At 39.5% G+C, this 20,402-nt stretch overlaps 1 protein-coding gene across 1 annotated transcript; it reads left to right on the forward strand.

The window, feature by feature from the left end:
- Positions 1–446: 446 nt before the first annotated feature.
- On the forward strand, positions 447–20,058 carry muc2.1 (mucin 2.1; the record flags this gene model as incomplete). Its single annotated transcript, XM_079163500.1, has 47 exons — positions 447–522; positions 666–921; positions 1,019–1,133; positions 1,641–1,731; positions 1,825–1,952; positions 2,046–2,262; positions 2,707–2,832; positions 2,921–3,035; positions 3,128–3,278; positions 3,393–3,506; positions 3,606–3,675; positions 3,789–3,926; positions 4,411–4,575; positions 4,715–4,809; positions 4,898–5,024; positions 5,162–5,417; positions 5,558–5,610; positions 5,718–5,821; positions 5,983–6,134; positions 6,220–6,358; positions 6,993–7,103; positions 7,239–7,418; positions 7,782–8,021; positions 8,125–8,281; positions 8,700–8,828; positions 9,030–9,456; positions 9,634–9,916; positions 11,864–12,640; positions 14,675–15,308; positions 15,424–15,593; positions 15,687–15,864; positions 15,971–16,218; positions 16,389–16,575; positions 16,665–16,875; positions 16,970–17,145; positions 17,338–17,407; positions 17,588–17,688; positions 17,771–17,802; positions 17,895–18,072; positions 18,189–18,293; positions 18,387–18,427; positions 18,536–18,658; positions 18,788–18,886; positions 19,118–19,246; positions 19,335–19,374; positions 19,454–19,577; positions 19,712–20,058. 47 exons carry the CDS (start codon positions 447–449, stop codon positions 19,920–19,922), a joined length of 8,049 nt encoding a protein of 2,682 aa, XP_079019626.1. The 3' UTR covers positions 19,923–20,058.
- Between the last annotated feature and the right edge of the window lie 344 nt (positions 20,059–20,402).

Here is a 20,402-nt window from a genome sequence, read left to right on the forward strand (position 1 = left end):
TCATATCAAGGTATCATGGCTGCTAAGTTCTATTCATTTCATTAAAAAGTTAAATTTGAATGAAATCTGTGTTCTCATCTCTGATGCTGATTTATTACAAATTTCATCCAGAAGAAACTACTTATTACAGAACATGTTTAATATAATAAAAGGAGCACACTGTCATCGAAACAGTTTTTATTGCAGCCCATTCCTCTAGGAATACAAATTCATAATCAATGTGCATATTTGTTCAATCAAGCGATGAGGATGTGGAATGATTATATTGGACTTGTGAAAGGCGTCAGACATCCATTCAGCACATGTTTCCCATGTCTTGGCAATAAAACTTAAGTTCAAACTACGACAGAAGACGTGAGCAAAAAAAAAAAGTCTCTATATAAGGGGCTGTCAGGTGCAGTAGAACTATTACCTTCTTTGGTGACAGCAAACCAACAGTGGCAATGATGAGGTGGAGATGCGTATGGTTGTGTTTCCTTGCTCTGTCTGTGGCCAGTGTCATCGATGTCCAAGCCAGACTGGGTAAAACTCTGATTGTTTTAAATACTAAGTGGATGGATCGTTCAGCTTTATACAAACTAATGAATAATGTATTGTCTCCAATATCAGTCGTGTAGAACATTTAGTAACTCAAACTGTTTTCTAAACTTAAAAATCTTCCTCAGTTCACAACCATGTCAGCAGCATCTGCAGCACATGGGGCAGAGAGCACTTCAAGACGTTTGACGGTGATGTGTACCAGTTCCCAGGAATGTGTGAGTACAACCTGGTCTCCGATTGCCACGAGTCCTACCAAGAGTTCTCCGTGCACATGAAGAGGAAAGACAAAGATGGAAACCCTACAGTCAGTCACGTGGTGGTTACCATCAATGACCTTTTGTTCTACCTCACCAAGAACACGATCACTGTGAATGACGTCCCGTAAGTAAACCACCATACAGCTGTGAAAACAACTGTGCTTCTCTTTTCTATGATATTTACACATCATAGCTAAGAAAAAAATCTACTTTTTTCCCAGTGTCCAAACGCCATACTACAATGGAGGGGTACAACTGGAAAATAATGCCGTTTACATCAAGCTCCAATCCAAAGTTGGCATCACTGTCATGTGGAACGGTGACGATGCAGTCATGGTATGATATACCGGGCAGAAATATTTCTACATAGCTCTCCTCAAAGTAGTTTGTATGAAGCTACTTAATAGATCTAAAGGAGTCTATTGTAACATAAGAACAATTCAGTTAAGACTCCTTTATGATGATTCTTTTGAATCTGTGGTTCGATAACTTTTTTCTTTTAATTAAGATGGAACAGACCGACCTCCCAGAAATACAATCATGTTCATTATTTTTCTTACGGATCTTATTCAAATGAATTCCTATGATTCTTGGGAAGAAATGAATTACAGTGACTTGTCTTTCAGTCAATTGTCTTTCTTTAATGAGTTATACTTGACAACACAAGAAATATAGTAGTGGTAATGAAATGATATAAATTATCAAATCACAATCTTAATATATATCCTATTCATGTCATGTTTCTGAGGCAATTACACTTCACTGGTGTTTTTTTTAACTTTATTTTAAGTATTATTTGAATTGTGAAAAAAAAACTTGTCATAACCACTTGCTATGTTGTAGGTGGAACTGGATGCTGATTATGTGAATCGTACTTGTGGACTTTGTGGAGACTTCAATGGTGTTTCTGTCCACAACGAGTTCATTCATAATGGTATATATGGTTATTCACTCTATGTATTAATGCATTTCTACAACCATCCACTGTATCTTTGATATTTGACATTGTAATAACAATTAAATACAGGTCGCAAAATCAGCCCCATTGAGTTTGGAAACAAACAGAAAGTCCATCGTCCAAACGATGATTGCGAGGACCCCTTTGAGGAGGAAGATGAATCACTCGAGCCTGTGCTGGATTCATGCAAGGAGTTTGTGAGTTCATTATCCACCTAGTGTTAGCAATAGTGATATTTAGTTATATACTCAGCATTTGCAGAGTAACATTTTCTCCTTTTTCTTTTTTAGCAAACCACCTGTAACCAGATCCTGCGTTCAGAGCCCTGGAGCTCCTGCACCAAACTGATTAACCCTGAACCTTACATCCAGGCCTGTGTGCAGGACATGTGTGGCTGTGCCAACAGTACAAATGACTTTTGTGTCTGCAGCACACTGTCTGAGTTCTCTCGACAGTGTTCCCACGCAGGAGGGCAGCCTCCTAACTGGAGGACACCTCAGTTCTGTGGTACGTTCTCCTCTCTTTTTCTTTTTACAATCTTTACATTTCATACGGTACAGGATGGAGAGACTATACCAAAGCAATGAAAATAGCTCAGTGAAAAGCAACTCATCATAATTGTCCTTTGAAGATAAGTTACTGTGTTTCTATCTGAACATGATAACATTTTCTCATGCTGCTCTGCAATGAGAAAATGAATTGTATTCTATACAGAAAGAAAATCAGAAAAGACATTTAAAAGCTAGTAATTGTCGTGATTTAAAATGTAGCAAAAACACATTAATGTAGTTAAAATAACGTAAGTACAAGTAAAATAAGTACACAAAAAATATTTTGTTACACTCAAAAGAAAAAGTCTATTCATTTACGTCCACCCTTCACATACTGTTGAATAATTTTCACAAACTCACACCTTCCTCAATGTATTTCAACTGTACCATATTTTCACAGCTAAACAGTGCCCGTACAACATGATTTATGAAGAGAGCGGTTCCCCTTGCATGGATACATGTGCACTTCTAGACACAAGTTCACTGTGTGAGGACCACAAAATCGACGGCTGCTTCTGTCCTCCTGGTCAGTGCCTTTCACACGTTTCATTCTTTCAGATTTGAATTTCATAGTCTGTGAATGTTCATGATCATGTCACTTGTGTCTTCTTCAGGAACTGTGTTTGATGATATTTCCATGAGAGGGTGTATCGCTCAATCTGAATGTCAGTGCAAACACAACAAAATCTATAACTCTGGTGAGGTTTACCGACAGGACAGAGAGGAATGGTATGTAAAATATGTCATCAACATAACATTTCATGTGGTCGGCATAATCGTTTGTTGTTTATTGTTAACTTAAATTGTTTGTCTTCTCTCAGTACATGTGTTGAGGGCAGATGGGCTTGTGAGAGCCTTCAAACACCTGCTACATGTGCAGTTGAAGAGGGTTCACACATAACTACCTTTGATGGGAAAGCCTACACCTTCCATGGAGACTGTTACTACACTCTAGCCAAAGTGGAAAGCAAGGTGAATGAGCCATAGCTTTGTCCGATTAAATGACAGAAAATGTACCGTGTAATGGATCTGATGTAAAAAAATATATATATACATATTGAATTGCTCTCACTCTGTATATTTCAGGATCATGCAAGTCCGAAGTTTACCATCCTGGTTCAGTTGATTCCTTGTGCAAATCAGGAATTTGACACTTGTATGAAGAGCCTTAAAATCCTGCTGAACAATGACAGAAACAATGTGAGTTAAAGTCTGTCAGGAAAGAAGGCTGTAGTCATTTATAGATTCACACTGATATCTGCAACTACAACTCAAATGATTGATTCTGTTTTAATTCAGGTATTAATGTTCACATCTGATGGCACAGTCAAGCAGAACATGCAGACCATCAGTTTGCCATACCACTCAGGTGGGTCCGACAATAGGAAACTCATCAACAAACATGAAACATGATTTTGTCATCTGTCATTCATGCAATGGCATCAATGATCTGACTGTTTTTGTATTTATCTTTATCCAAAGGTGACATCAACATATTCCATGCTTCATCCTTTCACATCATGCTCCAGACCAGCTATGGGTTGCAAATTCAGATCCAGCATGTGCCTGTTATGCAAGTCTATGTCAGCCTGGAACAAAGCTACAGAGCAAAGACACGGGGTAAGTTTTACCTTGAAGCATTGGCATCATTTAATAGTTTTTATTCACTACTGTAATTACTAAAGAGAAATTCGATATCCATGGCTGTTACTGTCATTGTCTTCCCAACACCCCTGAATCCCTCCAAATAAACGAACCAAAACAATACACATGAAATGTGAAAATACATGATAAAGTGCAATAGGTGGTTTGGGTGGATTTGGCTTCAAATATACACCCCATTGTATCTCCTACCCTCTTCTTAATCTCTCTACATAAATACAACTGTGGAATTTTAATTATAACAAAACACGGCAAACCCTCAATTCTCAGTGTATGATATTTCTTTGTTTTATCTCATTTCATTTTAATTCAAATAAATTAAATCAATTCCTAGTTGAGTCATCATATAATCATATTCATTTACACTTTACACTTTCCTATTTTACCAATACTAGTATAAGATACAATTCTACTGTAATTCTAAAATATTTGGTTTCTTCAGGTTTATGTGGGAACTACAACATGGTCCTGTCTGATGACATGAAGACTCCTCAGGGGATTGTGGAGGGAACAGCAGTAACCTTCAGTAACTCCTGGAAGGCTAACCTCATGTGCCGAGACAGAGAGGAAAGACTTGAGGACCCCTGTTCGCTCAGTGTGGAAAACGGTAAAAAGCACTGCTTGATTATTATTCAACTGTTTTGTTTTTTGTCTGTACATATATATCTTAGATGGATTCTCAGCTGTCAACACTTACTCCTAGTCAGAATTTAGACATTTAACATAAAAAGTTATTGTTTTTCCAGAGTGGTATGCTAAACACTGGTGCGCCTTACTACTGAGTCCAGACAGCGATTTTGCGCAGTGCCGTTCAGTGGTGGATCCTGAGATGTATTACAAGGTAATGCAAAACCTTTCTGTTGGTCTTTCACTGAATTACATTTTGATTTTGACTTTAGTTCTCTAAAAGTGTTTGCTATCTTCTGCAGCGATGTACTTATGCTAGCTGTAACTGTGAGAAGAGTGAGGACTGCTTGTGTGCCGTGTTCTCGTCGTACGCTCGGGCTTGTGCATCAAAGGGAGTGTTCTTGACAGACTGGAGAGAGAATGTGTGCGGTAAGGATTTCTTTCATTATTTTGTGTTAAAGTTGATTGTTGACATCTGGAGTTTGATTGATATCTTCCCTTTCATTAGTTAGTCATAAAACTATTAAGTAACCACTGTGACCATCCTCCTATTGTGCACAAAACAGATAAATACACAAGGAGCTGCCCAGCATCTCAGATCTTCTCTTACAAGCATCAGAGATGCCAGTTGACTTGCAGATCACTGGGCACAATACAGCAAAGTTGCACATCTGACTTCTTGCCTGTGGATGGCTGCTCCTGCTCTGAGGGTCTCTACCTAAATGAAAATGGCATCTGTGTTCCCATGGCAAAATGTCCCTGCTACCATAATGAAGTCTACGTCAAGTCAGGAAAGTCCATCAGCATCAAAGAGGAGCACTGGTGAGTCAGTTGCTTAAATTATCCTAGGATTTCACATGATTGTAATGACGGCAGTATTTAAGATTTAAGATAACTACATTGTTAGTTTTTGAGTGCCTTTTTATTGCATTTCATCTTATATTTTTGGTGTCTTTTTCCAGTGTGTGTACCAATGGAATGCTTCATTGCCATTCTTGGAGAGCCCGCTCATCAAGTGTGTTTTTTGTTTTGTTTTCTTACCACAATACAATAACTTGATACTGATTCTGTACTTGTTGATAACTAATGTGTTTATTAAATTAGTTTCTACTTCTGTTACAGCATGCCCCTTTTCAAAAGTGTTCTACAACTGCTCCGCTGCGGGCACAGGAGAGCTGGGACTGCACTGTGCTCGAACTTGTTTAAATCTCGACAGCGATGATTGTGTGAGTACTAAGTCTTAAATATCTGGATCTGTCTATTTCCTGATTTTAATGGTGGACATTGTTTTACATGGAAGATGTAACACACTGTGTTTAATTACACTAGTTTCTACAGCAGTAATGTTTTCTCATTTTCAATCACTGTGATCTTTCTAATTTCACAGGACTCCACAGAGTGTGAATCTGGCTGTCGGTGTCCAGGTGGCCTCCTTGATGATGGCAAAGGTTCCTGTGTGAAAGAAAATGAATGTCCATGTCAACACGATGGGCATATTTATGCCCCTGGATCACAAATCCCTGAGCAGTGCAATATCTGGTATGACCTTAATCAGATGTATAATATTGCATAAATATGATCATATTTTAAAACGCTGTATTATATTTAACCATTTCTGATCTAGTACCTGCAAAACTGGAAGATGGGAGTGCAGTCAGAACAAATGTCCAGGAACTTGCACTATTTATGGCAGTGGTCACTACAGTACATTTGATCAGCGAACATATGCGTTTCAAGGACATTGTGGCTATGTTGCTGTAAAGGTAAACAAAGCATGTCAAAATCTTCCAAAAGACAGGCTGTGTCTGAAATCACTCCCTTCCTCACTCATTCATAATGCCTATATAATGGACACTCAATAGCCAGCAGTAAATTGAGATTTTGTACACTTATCATAATTTTGCATTATCAATAACAGCTGTTGAGTTATTCAACTGCAATTTTCATATTCAGAATTCGGACACTCAAATAAAATGTCTGACAGTAAATGTAGTGTACTATTTAGTAATTAGGAAGTGACTTCAGACAAGCTGAGCTTAATTTATACTGTTGTAGGCCTATAGGGTTTTAACTGTGAAAGTCACAGAATTTGGAAATTTTAACTTATTGCTATTCTTGAACATCAATGTTGAAAGACAATAGTTGGTATGCTTACCTACATTCACTTTAGGATGATTGCTTGTCATAATAAAAAATATAAATGAACAATGCAGATAACTACATAATCTCCCTCTCCTGGGGATCAATTACACTTTCATTTAATGTTCTAGCTTTTCTTTAATGATCTTAAAGCATTGTGGACTAGTAAAAGCCAAGCTGAAGTTTGATTTGATCACTGGTCTCTGTTTACTATAAAGGAAACAAGTTAAAATGTTTAACAAATCTCTCTCTTTTAAGAACAAATGTGGCAATAAAACAGTGCAGGACAATTTCGGAGTTATCACAGAAAACGTACCATGTGGATCTACAGGCACCACTTGCTCCAAAACTGTCAGAATCCAGCTGGGGGTAAGAACTCATACCAACACCTGATATACATTATGTGCCTAAAATATTCAACATAATCAAATAAATTATGTCATATATCAAACTGCTGTTTTTACATTACAATGAAAGCAACAAAATATCTCTTTTACATTACAGCGAATGGAAGTCAAACTGTCAAAGGGTAAATATGAAGAGACCAAACTGGGAGATGGTGCTGAGATTCAGTACAAGATAAGGAAGGTTGGCTTGTATGTGGTGATAGAATCTGCCATTGGTCTGGTAGTGATGTGGGATGGCAAAACAACTGTTCGCATCATTCTGGAACCACAGTACAGCGTAAGTTACAGTAATTATTTAAATGATGATGACTTAAATCTGTTGAAGGAAGAGTTTGGAGCTAGAGTTTTGATATGATGTACCATTTTTTTGTCATCTGCGGTCTGGCAGTCTTTGCGGATCATTTTCTTACACCACTTATAAAGCTTTGGTACGCCAATGGTATTGATGTAAAGTATATAATTATTGCAGAAGTCGTTATTACTGTACAATATACAATATTCAAAACAAATTCTGTCCGTCAACATAAAGCAAGTATATTCATGCCTGGAAAATGTGTTTCTTGTAATGCCAAAGAGTATTAATATGGAATATTATCTTTCTGTGGAAAAAGTCATTGACTCCTTTTGTTTGGCTGTACAGGGAGAGGTATGTGGCCTGTGTGGAGATTTTGATGGTGATGGACAGAACGACTTCACCACCCAGGGTCAGCTGGCAGTGAGCAATTCGTTAGAATTTGCAAATAGCTGGAAAGTGTTAAGCCAGTGCCCAGATGTAGATATGAATGTTGATCCTTGTGGAATAAGACCCAATCGACATCACTGGTCAAAAATGATGTGCAGCATTATAACTGGAAATACGTTCAAAGACTGCCACAATAAGGTAATAAGACATTTGTTTCTAATTTATCATTATTCAAAGTTTGATAGTTGAAAACACCTAACACATTTTAAAAAATCTATTATATATTTTGATAACTGAACAGGTAGCTCCTCTCCCATATTATGAAAATTGTGTGAAAGACTCGTGTGCCTGCGACTCTGGAGGAGACTGCGAGTGTTTCTGCTCAGCAGTTGCAGCTTATGCTCAAGCTTGTAATGAGGCTTCTGTCTGTGTGGCATGGAGAACACCAGATATCTGTCGTAAGTAAAAAAAAAAATTACCCTCAGAATAAACAGATTTTTTTTAGATCCTGATTTTAGATTCTGTTTTTAGATCCCAAAAGTTCTTATGACCGCAGCATTTAGAGATGTAGAGATTTGTGATGTTTGTATACAAGTATGGTTTGATGTTCTTTTCATTATAGACAGGGCATCTAATATTTTATTATATATTTAATATGTGAATGGACACCAAATTGAAATAGGCATCAGTGCATTCTGAGTGAGTGAATGATAACATCCTTACTATAAATACATAAAAACTAAATGCAGGGGCAACCCATTAGCTGAGTAATTTCCTGTATCCTGTGCATAAAGTTCGAGGTCTCTTTCACTGTATGACAAACCAACATTTCCTTTATTTACAACATAACATACCTTGTACTTTTTTTCTTTCTAGCTGTCTTTTGTGATTACTACAATAACCCAGATGAATGCAAGTGGCACTACAACCCCTGCCACAAACCTTGCTACAAGACCTGTTTGAATCCAGGAGAAATTTGTAGCGAACCTTTACCCAACCTGGAAGGTAAGAGGTTAACTCACAAAGTCTCACCTTACCTTATTAATATGCTAGTTAAAATCTTAAGTTGTAAACGGATCCAATTTGGCATACTTTATTTGGCAAAATGAGAAGAGACCCATACCACCTACCCAGCTTCTGTTTCCAAGATTTAAAATTAATAATAATAATAATAATACATTTTGTTTTATGCTGTGATTTGTACAGGCTGTTACCCTGTATGCCCCGAAGATAAGCCCATATTTGATGAGGAGACGGGGTTTTGTGTGGAGGAATGTTCAGGTTGCTTTTACAACAATACTAGATACGAGGAAGATGAAGTTATTTACAATGTGACTGACAATTTAGGAATGTGCTACTACGCAATATGCAGAAATACAACAGTGATATTTGAAAATGAAACTTGCTCTACAATTCCACCAACTGTACCTACTACTACAACCCAAGAGCCAACCACAACCACAAAATCTACAATTCCACCAACTGTACCTACTACTACAACCCAAGAGCCAACCACAACCACAAAATCTACAATTCCACCACCTGAACCTACTACTACAACCCAAGAGCCCACCACAACCACAACTACAGAATCTACAACTCCACCAACTGAACCAACTACCACAACCCAAGAGCCAACCACAAAATCTACAATTCCACCACCTGAACCTACTACTACAACCCAGGAGCCAACCACAACCACAAAATCTACAACTCCACCAACTGAACCTACACCTACAACCAAAGAGCCAACCACAACCCCAAAATCTACAATTCCACCAACTGAACCAACTACAATCATTACTACACCTTGTATTCCAACGTGTGAGTGGTCAGAGTGGTATGATGTGCATAACCCACTAGAGGACAAAAGTGACTGGGAAACATATGAGAACATCATAAATAGTGGCAAAAAAATATGCAAAAGTCCAAAAGAAATTGACTGTAGGTCAACAGATTATCCTGACAAACCCTTCAATGACTTTGTGAGTGAGACCGGCCAAGTTGTTTCTTGTGATGTGGGGCAAGGTTTAATATGTAGACGAGAGGACCAGAAAAGACCTCCACGAAAATGTTTCAACTATAAGATCAGAGTATGTTGTGAGGTAATATGTCAAACACCATCACCTACACCCCCTACTACTACTACTGAAGAGCCAACCACAACCACACAATCTACAACCCCACCAACTAAACCAACTACTACAACCAAAGAGCCAACCACAACCACAATATCTACAACCCCACCAACTGTACCAACTACCACAACCCAGGAGCCAACCACAACCACAAAATCTACAATTCCACCAACTGAACCAACTACCACAACCCAGGAGCCAACCACAACCACAAAATCTACAACCCCAGCAACTGAACCTACTACTACAACCCAAGAACCAACCACAACCACAAAATCTACAATTCCACCAACTGAACCAACTACTACAACCCAGAAGCCAACCACAACCACACAATCTACAATCCCGCCAACTGAACCAACTACTACAACCAAAGAGCCAACCACAACCACAAAATCTACAATTCCACCAACTGAACCAACTACTACAACCAAAGAGCCAACCACAACCACAACCACACAATCTACAATCCCGCCAACTGAACCAACTACTACAACCAAAGAGCCAACCACAACCACAAAATCTACAATTCCACCAACTGAACCAACTACTACAACCCAGAAGCCAACCACAACCACACAATCTACAATCCCGCCAACTGAACCAACTACTACAACCAAAGAGCCAACCACAACCACAAAATCTACAATTCCACCAACTGAACCAACTACTACAACCAAAGAGCCAACCACAACCACAACCACACAATCTACAATCCCGCCAACTGAACCAACTACTACAACCCAGAAGCCAACCACAACCACACAATCTACAATCCCGCCAACTGAACCAACTACTACAACCAAAGAGCCAACCACAACCACAAAATCTACAATTCCACCAACTGAACCAACTACTACAACCCAGAAGCCAACCACAACCACACAATCTACAATCCCGCCAACTGAACCAACTACTACAACCAAAGAGCCAACCACAACCACAAAATCTACAATTCCACCAACTGAACCAACTACTACAACCCAGAAGCCAACCACAACCACACAATCTACAATCCCGCCAACTGAACCAACTACTACAACCAAAGAGCCAACCACAACCACAAAATCTACAATTCCACCAACTGAACCAACTACTACAACCAAAGAGCCAACCACAACCACAACCACACAATCTACAATCCCGCCAACTGAACCAACTACTACAACCAAAGAGCCAACCACAACCACAAAATCTACAATTCCACCAACTGAACCAACTACTACAACCCAGAAGCCAACCACAACCACACAATCTACAATCCCGCCAACTGAACCAACTACTACAACCAAAGAGCCAACCACAACCACAAAATCTACAATTCCACCAACTGAACCAACTACTACAACCCAGAAGCCAACCACAACCACACAATCTACAATCCCGCCAACTGAACCAACTACTACAACCAAAGAGCCAACCACAACCACAAAATCTACAATTCCACCAACTGAACCAACTACTACAACCAAAGAGCCAACCACAACCACAACCACACAATCTACAATCCCGCCAACTGAACCAACTACTACAACCAAAGAGCCAACCACAACCACAAAATCTACAATTCCACCAACTGAACCAACTACTACAACCCAGAAGCCAACCACAACCACACAATCTACAATCCCGCCAACTGAACCAACTACTACAACCAAAGAGCCAACCACAACCACAAAATCTACAATTCCACCAACTGAACCAACTACTACAACCCAGAATCCAACCACAACCACACAATCTACAATCCCGCCAACTGAACCAACTACTACAACCAAAGAGCCAACCACAACCACAAAATCTACAATTCCACCAACTGAACCAACTACTACAACCCAGAAGCCAACCACAACCACACAATCTACAATCCCACCAACTGAACCAACTACCACAACCCAAGAGCCAACCACAAAATCTACAATTCCACCACCTGAACCTACTACTACAACCCAGGAGCCAACCACAACCACAAAATCTACAACTCCACCAACTGAACCTACAACTACAACCAAAGAGCCAACCACAACCCCAAAATCTACAATTCCACCAACTGAACCAACTACAATCATTACTACACCTTGTATTCCAACGTGTGAGTGGTCAGAGTGGTATGATGTGCATAACCCACTAGAGGACAAAAGTGACTGGGAAACATATGAGAACATCATAAATAGTGGCAAAAAAATATGCAAAAGTCCAAAAGAAATTGACTGTAGGTCAGCAGATTATCCTGACAAACCCTTCAATGACTTTGTGAGTGAGACCGGCCAAGTTGTTTCTTGTGATGTGGGGCAAGGTTTAATATGTAGACGAGAGGACCAGAAAAGACCTCCACGAAAATGTTTCAACTATAAGATCAGAGTATGTTGTGAGGTAATATGTCAAACACCATCACCTACACCCCCTACTACTACTACAGAAGAGCCAACCACAACCACACAATCTACAACCCCACCAACTAAACCAACTACTACAACCCAGGAGCCAACCACAACCACAAAATCTACAATTCCATCAACTGAACCAACTACTACAACCAAAGAGCCAACCACAACCACAAAATCTACAATTCCACCAACTGAACCTACAACTACAACCCAAGAGCCCACCACAACCACAACCACAGAATCTACAACCCCAGCAACTGAACCTACTACTACAACCCAAGAACCAACCACAACCACAAAATCTACAATTCCACCAACTGAACCAACTACTACAACCCAGAAGCCAACCACAACCACACAATCTACAATCCCGCCAACTGAACCAACTACTACAACCAAAGAGCCAACCACAACCACAAAATCTACAATTCCACCAACTGAACCAACTACTACAACCAAAGAGCCAACCACAACCACACAATCTACAATCCCGCCAACTGAACCAACTACTACAACCAAAGAGCCAACCACAACCACAAAATCTACAATTCCACCAACTGAACCAACTACTACAACCCAGAAGCCAACCACAACCACACAATCTACAATCCCGCCAACTGAACCAACTACTACAACCAAAGAGCCAACCACAACCACAAAATCTACAATTCCACCAACTGAACCAACAACTACAACCAAAGAGCCAACCACAACCACAACCACACAATCTACAATCCCGCCAACTGAACCAACTACTACAACCAAAGAGCCAACCACAACCACAAAATCTACAATTCCACCAACTGAACCAACTACTACAACCCAGAAGCCAACCACAACCACACAATCTACAATCCCGCCAACTGAACCAACTACTACAACCAAAGAGCCAACCACAACCACAAAATCTACAATTCCACCAACTGAACCAACTACTACAACCAAAGAGCCAACCACAACCACAACCACACAATCTACAATCCCGCCAACTGAACCAACTACTACAACCAAAGAGCCAACCACAACCACAAAATCTACAATTCCACCAACTGAACCAACTACTACAACCCAGAAGCCAACCACAACCACACAATCTACAATCCCGCCAACTGAACCAACTACTACAACCAAAGAGCCAACCACAACCACAAAATCTACAATTCCACCAACTGAACCAACTACTACAACCCAGAAGCCAACCACAACCACACAATCTACAATCCCGCCAACTGAACCAACTACTACAACCAAAGAGCCAACCACAACCACAAAATCTACAATTCCACCAACTGAACCAACTACTACAACCCAGAAGCCAACCACAACCACACAATCTACAATCCCGCCAACTGAACCAACTACTACAACCAAAGAGCCAACCACAACCACAAAATCTACAATTCCACCAACTGAACCAACTACTACAACCCAGAAGCCAACCACAACCACACAATCTACAATCCCGCCAACTGAACCAACTACTACAACCAAAGAGCCAACCACAACCACAAAATCTACAATTCCACCAACTGAACCAACTACTACAACCAAAGAGCCAACCACAACCACAAAATCTACAATTCCACCAACTGAACCAACTACTACAACCCAGAAGCCAACCACAACCACACAATCTACAATCCCGCCAACTGAACCAACTACTACAACCAAAGAGCCAACCACAACCACAAAATCTACAATTCCACCAACTGAACCAACTACTACAACCCAGAAGCCAACCACAACCACACAATCTACAATCCCGCCAACTGAACCAACTACTACAACCAAAGAGCCAACCACAACCACAAAATCTACAATTCCACCAACTGAACCAACTACTACAACCCAGAAGCCAACCACAACCACACAATCTACAATCCCGCCAACTGAACCAACTACTACAACCAAAGAGCCAACCACAACCACAAAATCTACAATTCCACCAACTGAACCAACTACTACAACCCAGAAGCCAACCACAACCACACAATCTACAATCCCGCCAACTGAACCAACTACTACAACCAAAGAGCCAACCACAACCACAAAATCTACAATTCCACCAACTGAACCAACTACTACAACCCAGAAGCCAACCACAACCACACAATCTACAATCCCGCCAACTGAACCAACTACTACAACCAAAGAGCCAACCACAACCACAAAATCTACAATTCCACCAACTGAACCAACTACTACAACCCAGACGCCAACCACAACCACACAATCTACAATCCCGCCAACTGAACCAACTACTACAACCAAAGAGCCAACCACAACCACAAAATCTACAATTCCACCAACTGAACCAACTACTACAACCAAAGAGCCAACCACAACCACACAATCTACAATCCCGCCAACTGAACCAACTACTACAACCAAAGAGCCAACCACAACCACAACATCTACAATTCCACCAACTGAACCAACTACTACAACCCAGAAGCCAACAACAACCACACAATCTACAATCCCGCCAACTGAACCAACTACTACAACCAAAGAGCCAACCACAACCACAAAATCTACAATTCCACCAACTGTACCTACTACTACAACCCAAGAGCCAACCACAACCACACAATCTACAAAACCGCCAACTGAACCAACTACTACAACCAAAGAGCCAACCACAACCACAAAATCTACAATTCCACCAACTGAACCAACTACTACAACCCAGAAGCCAACCACAACCACAGAATCTACAATTCCGCCAACTGAACCAACTACTACAACCAAAGAGCCAACCACAACCACAAAATCTACAATTCCACCAACTGAACCTACAACTACAACTGAAGAGCCAACTACTGTTTCGACAACTTTAACAACATTTGAATCACCTGAGACTGGTCCCACATTGCCGACATCAGTGGCATCAACTCTCCCCCTTATCTCTTCCACTACTGAATGCTTCTGCATAGTTAATGGAAAGCATTATAGTCCAGGTAAGAAAAAAATACAATAATGTATTTGATTGTAACAAGATAAATCAGTTTTCAGTCTTTGTTTAGCAGCTTACCACTGTTTAATCTTTTTTTTTTATCTTTATCTCACCTCTAGGGGATGTAATATTAGACATGGAACACATTGGATCAGGTGTTTGTCTCACAATGATATGTTCTGATATTTGCGAGATTCACAACAAGACTGTCCTTTGCGGTACCACGGCCATTCCTACACCCATACCCACAACTCCTGGAGTACCTACCTGTCCTGAATGGGATGTAGCTGTAAGAATGTTATTGTATCTTGCACATAAAAAAATATAATTGCATTTATTGCAAAATACATTAAATATTTCCCCTTTTTTCTCTTTACATCAGCAAAATGAGACCTTCATATTCTGCAACTGCACCATGGCCAGATGCATTGAGAATAATACAATTGAAATAATTCCATATGAGTGTCCACCCCTTAAGAACATCACTTGTGCCAATGGAAAGAAACCAGTTCTTGTCTGTGATGATGAGTACTGCTGCTGCCAGCGTTACGCTTGTGACTGTAAGCCATTCTATGGATAAAAGGGTGTATGATATATTTATTCACTTTTATGTTTCTCTTATGAGTACATTAGTCATTTTTAACTGATTGTTTTGTTTCTTTTCAGGTGTTTGTGAAGGCTGGGGAGATCCTCATTACATCACATTTGATGGATTCTTCTACAGTTATCAAGGAAACTGTACTTACGTCTTGATGGAAGAAATTGTACCAAAATATAATTTGAACATTTATATTGACAATGTCTATTGTGATCCCACTGAAGATGTTTCTTGTCCACGATCAATAATTATATCGTACCAATCGGAAGTTGTCACACTCATAAATCATAATCTTCTTGGAGCAGTGCAGTTGGAGGTAAGACAATGTGGGATCATAATAAAGTTTAATTGTATGTTCAGAAAATCTCACTGGGCTAATTTAAGTAGATTATCAATGTCAATGTTGATGGAATAGTTTGATGAATCCTTTTTCATAGTACAGAATATTGTTTCTTATTACATAATGTATTACTTTTATCTTTGTAGGCACTGAATGGAAATGGAGTCCGTCTGAAACTACCTTATTCACATCAAGGTGTTAAAATCTTGGACACTGGCATGAACTTGGTTTTGGAGATCCCTCGCCTAAAAGTGGTCATTACATTTGGAATAACTGGCTTTAGTCTCACCCTTCCAAATCATTATTTTGGTGGTAACACACAGGGCCATTGTGGTAAGAACATATATTTCACCTGTGGCCATATTGGAAAATCCTTTATTTGAAGTTGATTGTAATTTAAACTGCTTTGTGACTACCATCAGGAACATGCGATAATAACCAGGCTAATGACTGCATGCTGCCTGGAGGCAAGCTAGTAGAAAATTGTGCAGTGATGGCTGACTATTGGCCTGCAAAGCACATTTACCAACCCAACTGTCACATACCATCTGTACTGCCCACCAATATACCTGGACCTCAACCAACCTTTACTCCATGCAATCCAGACTCCATTTGTCACATGCTTAAGAGCAGGTAGAAATGATCTAATCTATTGTAGTATTACACATTTATCCCCATAAGTTTAACATATTAAAACACAATCTTTATTTTTGTTTTACTTTCACAGTCTCTTTGAGGCGTGCCATCCCTTTGTCTCTCCTGACAATTTCTATCAAGGTTGTGTATTTGATAGCTGCCATGTTTCCAACCCAGCAGTGGAGTGCACAAGTTTGCAGACTTATGCTGCTGCCTGTGCTCAGGCTGGGGTTTGTCTGCACTGGAGGAACCACACAAGGCTGTGTGGTAAGCAACCCCTCATTATTTTTAACTGTAAATGCTGAGATCAGTGGAATCAAAAGGGGTAACTCATTTAATTTACTTTTGTTACATCTAGCACACTGTAAACAGACTGCTGTGCATTTTATTGTATACAGTAGGTAGGTAAGAAGTATGTATTTTCAAAATAACTAACTGAGTTCTTTGCTTCACTTACAGCAAGTAACTGCCCGTCAAACAAAGTTTACAAGCCATGTGGTCCTGCAGAACAACCAAGCTGTGAAGACAAGTAAGTTTAAACAGAAATGAGGTGTATACATTTTGCAGTTCATCGTGCACATTAGCATTTCCTGTTTTCTTGTTAACAATAAGTAATAGTGGAATACATAGTATTGAATTAGCTATGTTTTAGAGATTGGTAAGAAAAGCTATAAACTAACTGTTATTTCTTGACAATTCAATATTACAGTCCTAATGAACCAACCATGAACTACACTACTGAGGGCTGCTTTTGTCCTGATGGAATGAAACTCTTCAACAAAGAGTCTAGCATATGTGTTGATAAGTGTGGTAAGTGTGGTGCATATTCTGAATAGTCTTATCATTGAGCTGAATATATCATATCAATCATGAAGTGCTCATTTTCCAACAGGATGTCTTGATCCTGAGGGCATTCCCCGTGAGGTGAGTCTTCTATTCATGATCAGTTAAAATCCTAACCTGTGCTATTTACCTGCAAGAGACAATTGAGTCACAATTATGATTTATTCTTTTAGTTTAATGAGAGGTTTGAGTACAAATGCCAAAACTGCATCTGTGAGGAGTCCACGAAGACTGTGACTTGCAAACCCAAGCCATGCCCAACACCACCAATAGCAAACTGCGCTGTCCCTGGGTTTGTCCTCGTCAACCAAACTAATCCGTCAGACTCCTGCTGTTCTACCTTTGTTTGCCGTAAGACATGTAGTATCAATGCACATTTGTCCTCCAGAATTTTCAGAATGTTATACATTGATAACAATCTTGAATGCTCTTAATTATTTACTATGAACCTAATATTATCTCCACAGAATGTCAAAGCAACACTTGTCCAGTCTACGACATGACCTGTACGGTAGGATATAAGCCAGTTGTCAGTGTTCCTGAGGGAAAATGCTGTCCAGAACGTATATGTGGTGAGCTCATTAATTCATAGTTTGAATTCATATAAAACCTAATGATGATAGTGACATGTTTTACATAATTCCCAATGTTTTGCTGTTTTCTAGAGCCTAAAAGAGTTTGTGTCCACAAAGACACTGAATACCAGGTAAATATGAAATTTATGAAAATATCACAGTTTTGTTTTTCATGATTTCTGCTGCACAAGTTCTGTATAAAAACACAAGTATGAATACATTTCTTCTTTATCTGCTAGCCTGGCTCTTCAGTTCCTGGGCCTCTATGTCAGGATTGTGCCTGTACCAATAAGGTGGACCCTGGTAATGGTTTATTCCAGATAAGTTGTGAGTTTCAGAAATGTAAAGAAAACTGTGACATGGTAAGTGAATTTTCAACCATTATGCTCATACACACAATGCAATACAAGTCGTTGTTCTCAGAATATGTTTTCCAGGAAGGTGAACATGAAAAAATGCACTTGGCAACTTAATCCCCCATTTTCTTTCAGGGATATGAATACATGAAACCCGATTCAGATGAATGCTGTGGGAAGTGTGTACAGACACACTGTGTTGTCAGTGTTAATGGTACCAAGAACCTCTTGAACGTAAGTTGGATCATCTCTGTTGACTGTGAACTACATGATAATATTAAATAGCCTAAAGTATCTCAGTATGTACTGTATTTTGATATCTGTCTGTGTGTGTGTGTGTGTGTGTGTGTGTGTGTGTGTGTGTGTGTGTGTGTGTGTGTGTGTGTGTGTGTGTGTGTGTGTGTGTGTGTGTGTGTGTGTGTGTGTGTGAATTGATGTGTGTACATCCATCTCACTGCTTTCCAGCCAGGAGATACCTGGTCACCACCGGAGAATAAGTGTCAGCATTACGCCTGTATTAGGGTCGGTGACACTTTAACAACGTTTAATTCACACATTGTCTGCCCGCCATTCCAGCAGAGCAACTGCCAACCAGTAAGTATCTCTTATCTCGTTTAACAAATGGATCTGGATTGTCTGTGTACGTGAGAACAAATGTTAAAAACATGTTTTACCTACTCAGGGCACAATTCAAACTGCAGCAAATGGCTGTTGTAAAATTTGTGAGTATGACATTTTCTTTACTTTTGGGTAAAGGGTACTTAAATGAAAACAAGCTAATTGTGGGTCTCTTTTGAAAAGGCGTGGAGAAGGAGAAGGCCTGCAAGGTAGTATCGATGAAAATGCATATTATGCACAACAGCTGTCAGTCTTACGAGGAGGTAGATATGCCATATTGTGAAGGATCCTGCAACACTTTCACCAAGTAAGGATATCATTAATATTTGTCATTCCTCTGAATAGTCGCAAACCTATTAAGATGTGGAAACTTAAATAGGTTTATGTGTGGTTTATACAGATTTTGAGTTTATTAACCAACCCTTCCTCTGCTTTCTTCAGGTACTCCGAAGCAGCATCTGCTTTGCAGCAGTCTTGCGCCTGCTGTAAGGAGACACGCTCCAGCAGTCGCACTGTTGACTTGCACTGTCTGAATGGAGATGTGGTCCCCTATTCATACACCCATGTGGAGGAGTGTGGCTGTGGCCACACAGAGTGCACCAGAGCTGCAGTACAACCTGCTCGCAGGAGGCGAAGCTCCACACTGGTGTAATAAAACATCTATCATCACATTAATGAATTTGGGATGTCAAAATGTCTTCCCATATTGTCTAAACAATCATTACATCTTTTACAAAGCAATTGCCTTTGTAGAGAGTATATTTATCAAATAAAATTATGCAACACTGTTTATGTCTCATCTCTTCTATTGCATTTGTGCCAACTTCTATTGTTTTACTTATTGTTTCAGTGTTTTGCTGTTGATACTTAAACACACAATTGTGTTACACAAAACAAGGCGATTCAATCCTTGCTGGGTTAAATGCAGAAGTCAAATTTCGTATATATGTATTTGTATATGAATAAAATCCTAACTTTAACTTTTTTAAACTTCTTTTTGTAATCATTACTATTCAAATATAGTTGTATTCAACTTTTATATATTTTTTAAAATACATGTATTATTTATTTTATACAGGCCAAAAAGATCATTCTTAAACTATAATTTTGTATTAAATAAAACATGGCTGGT

This window comes from Pholis gunnellus, assembly GCF_910591455.1.
Source record: "Pholis gunnellus genome assembly, chromosome: 7".
NCBI lineage: Eukaryota > Metazoa > Chordata > Actinopteri > Perciformes > Pholidae > Pholis > Pholis gunnellus.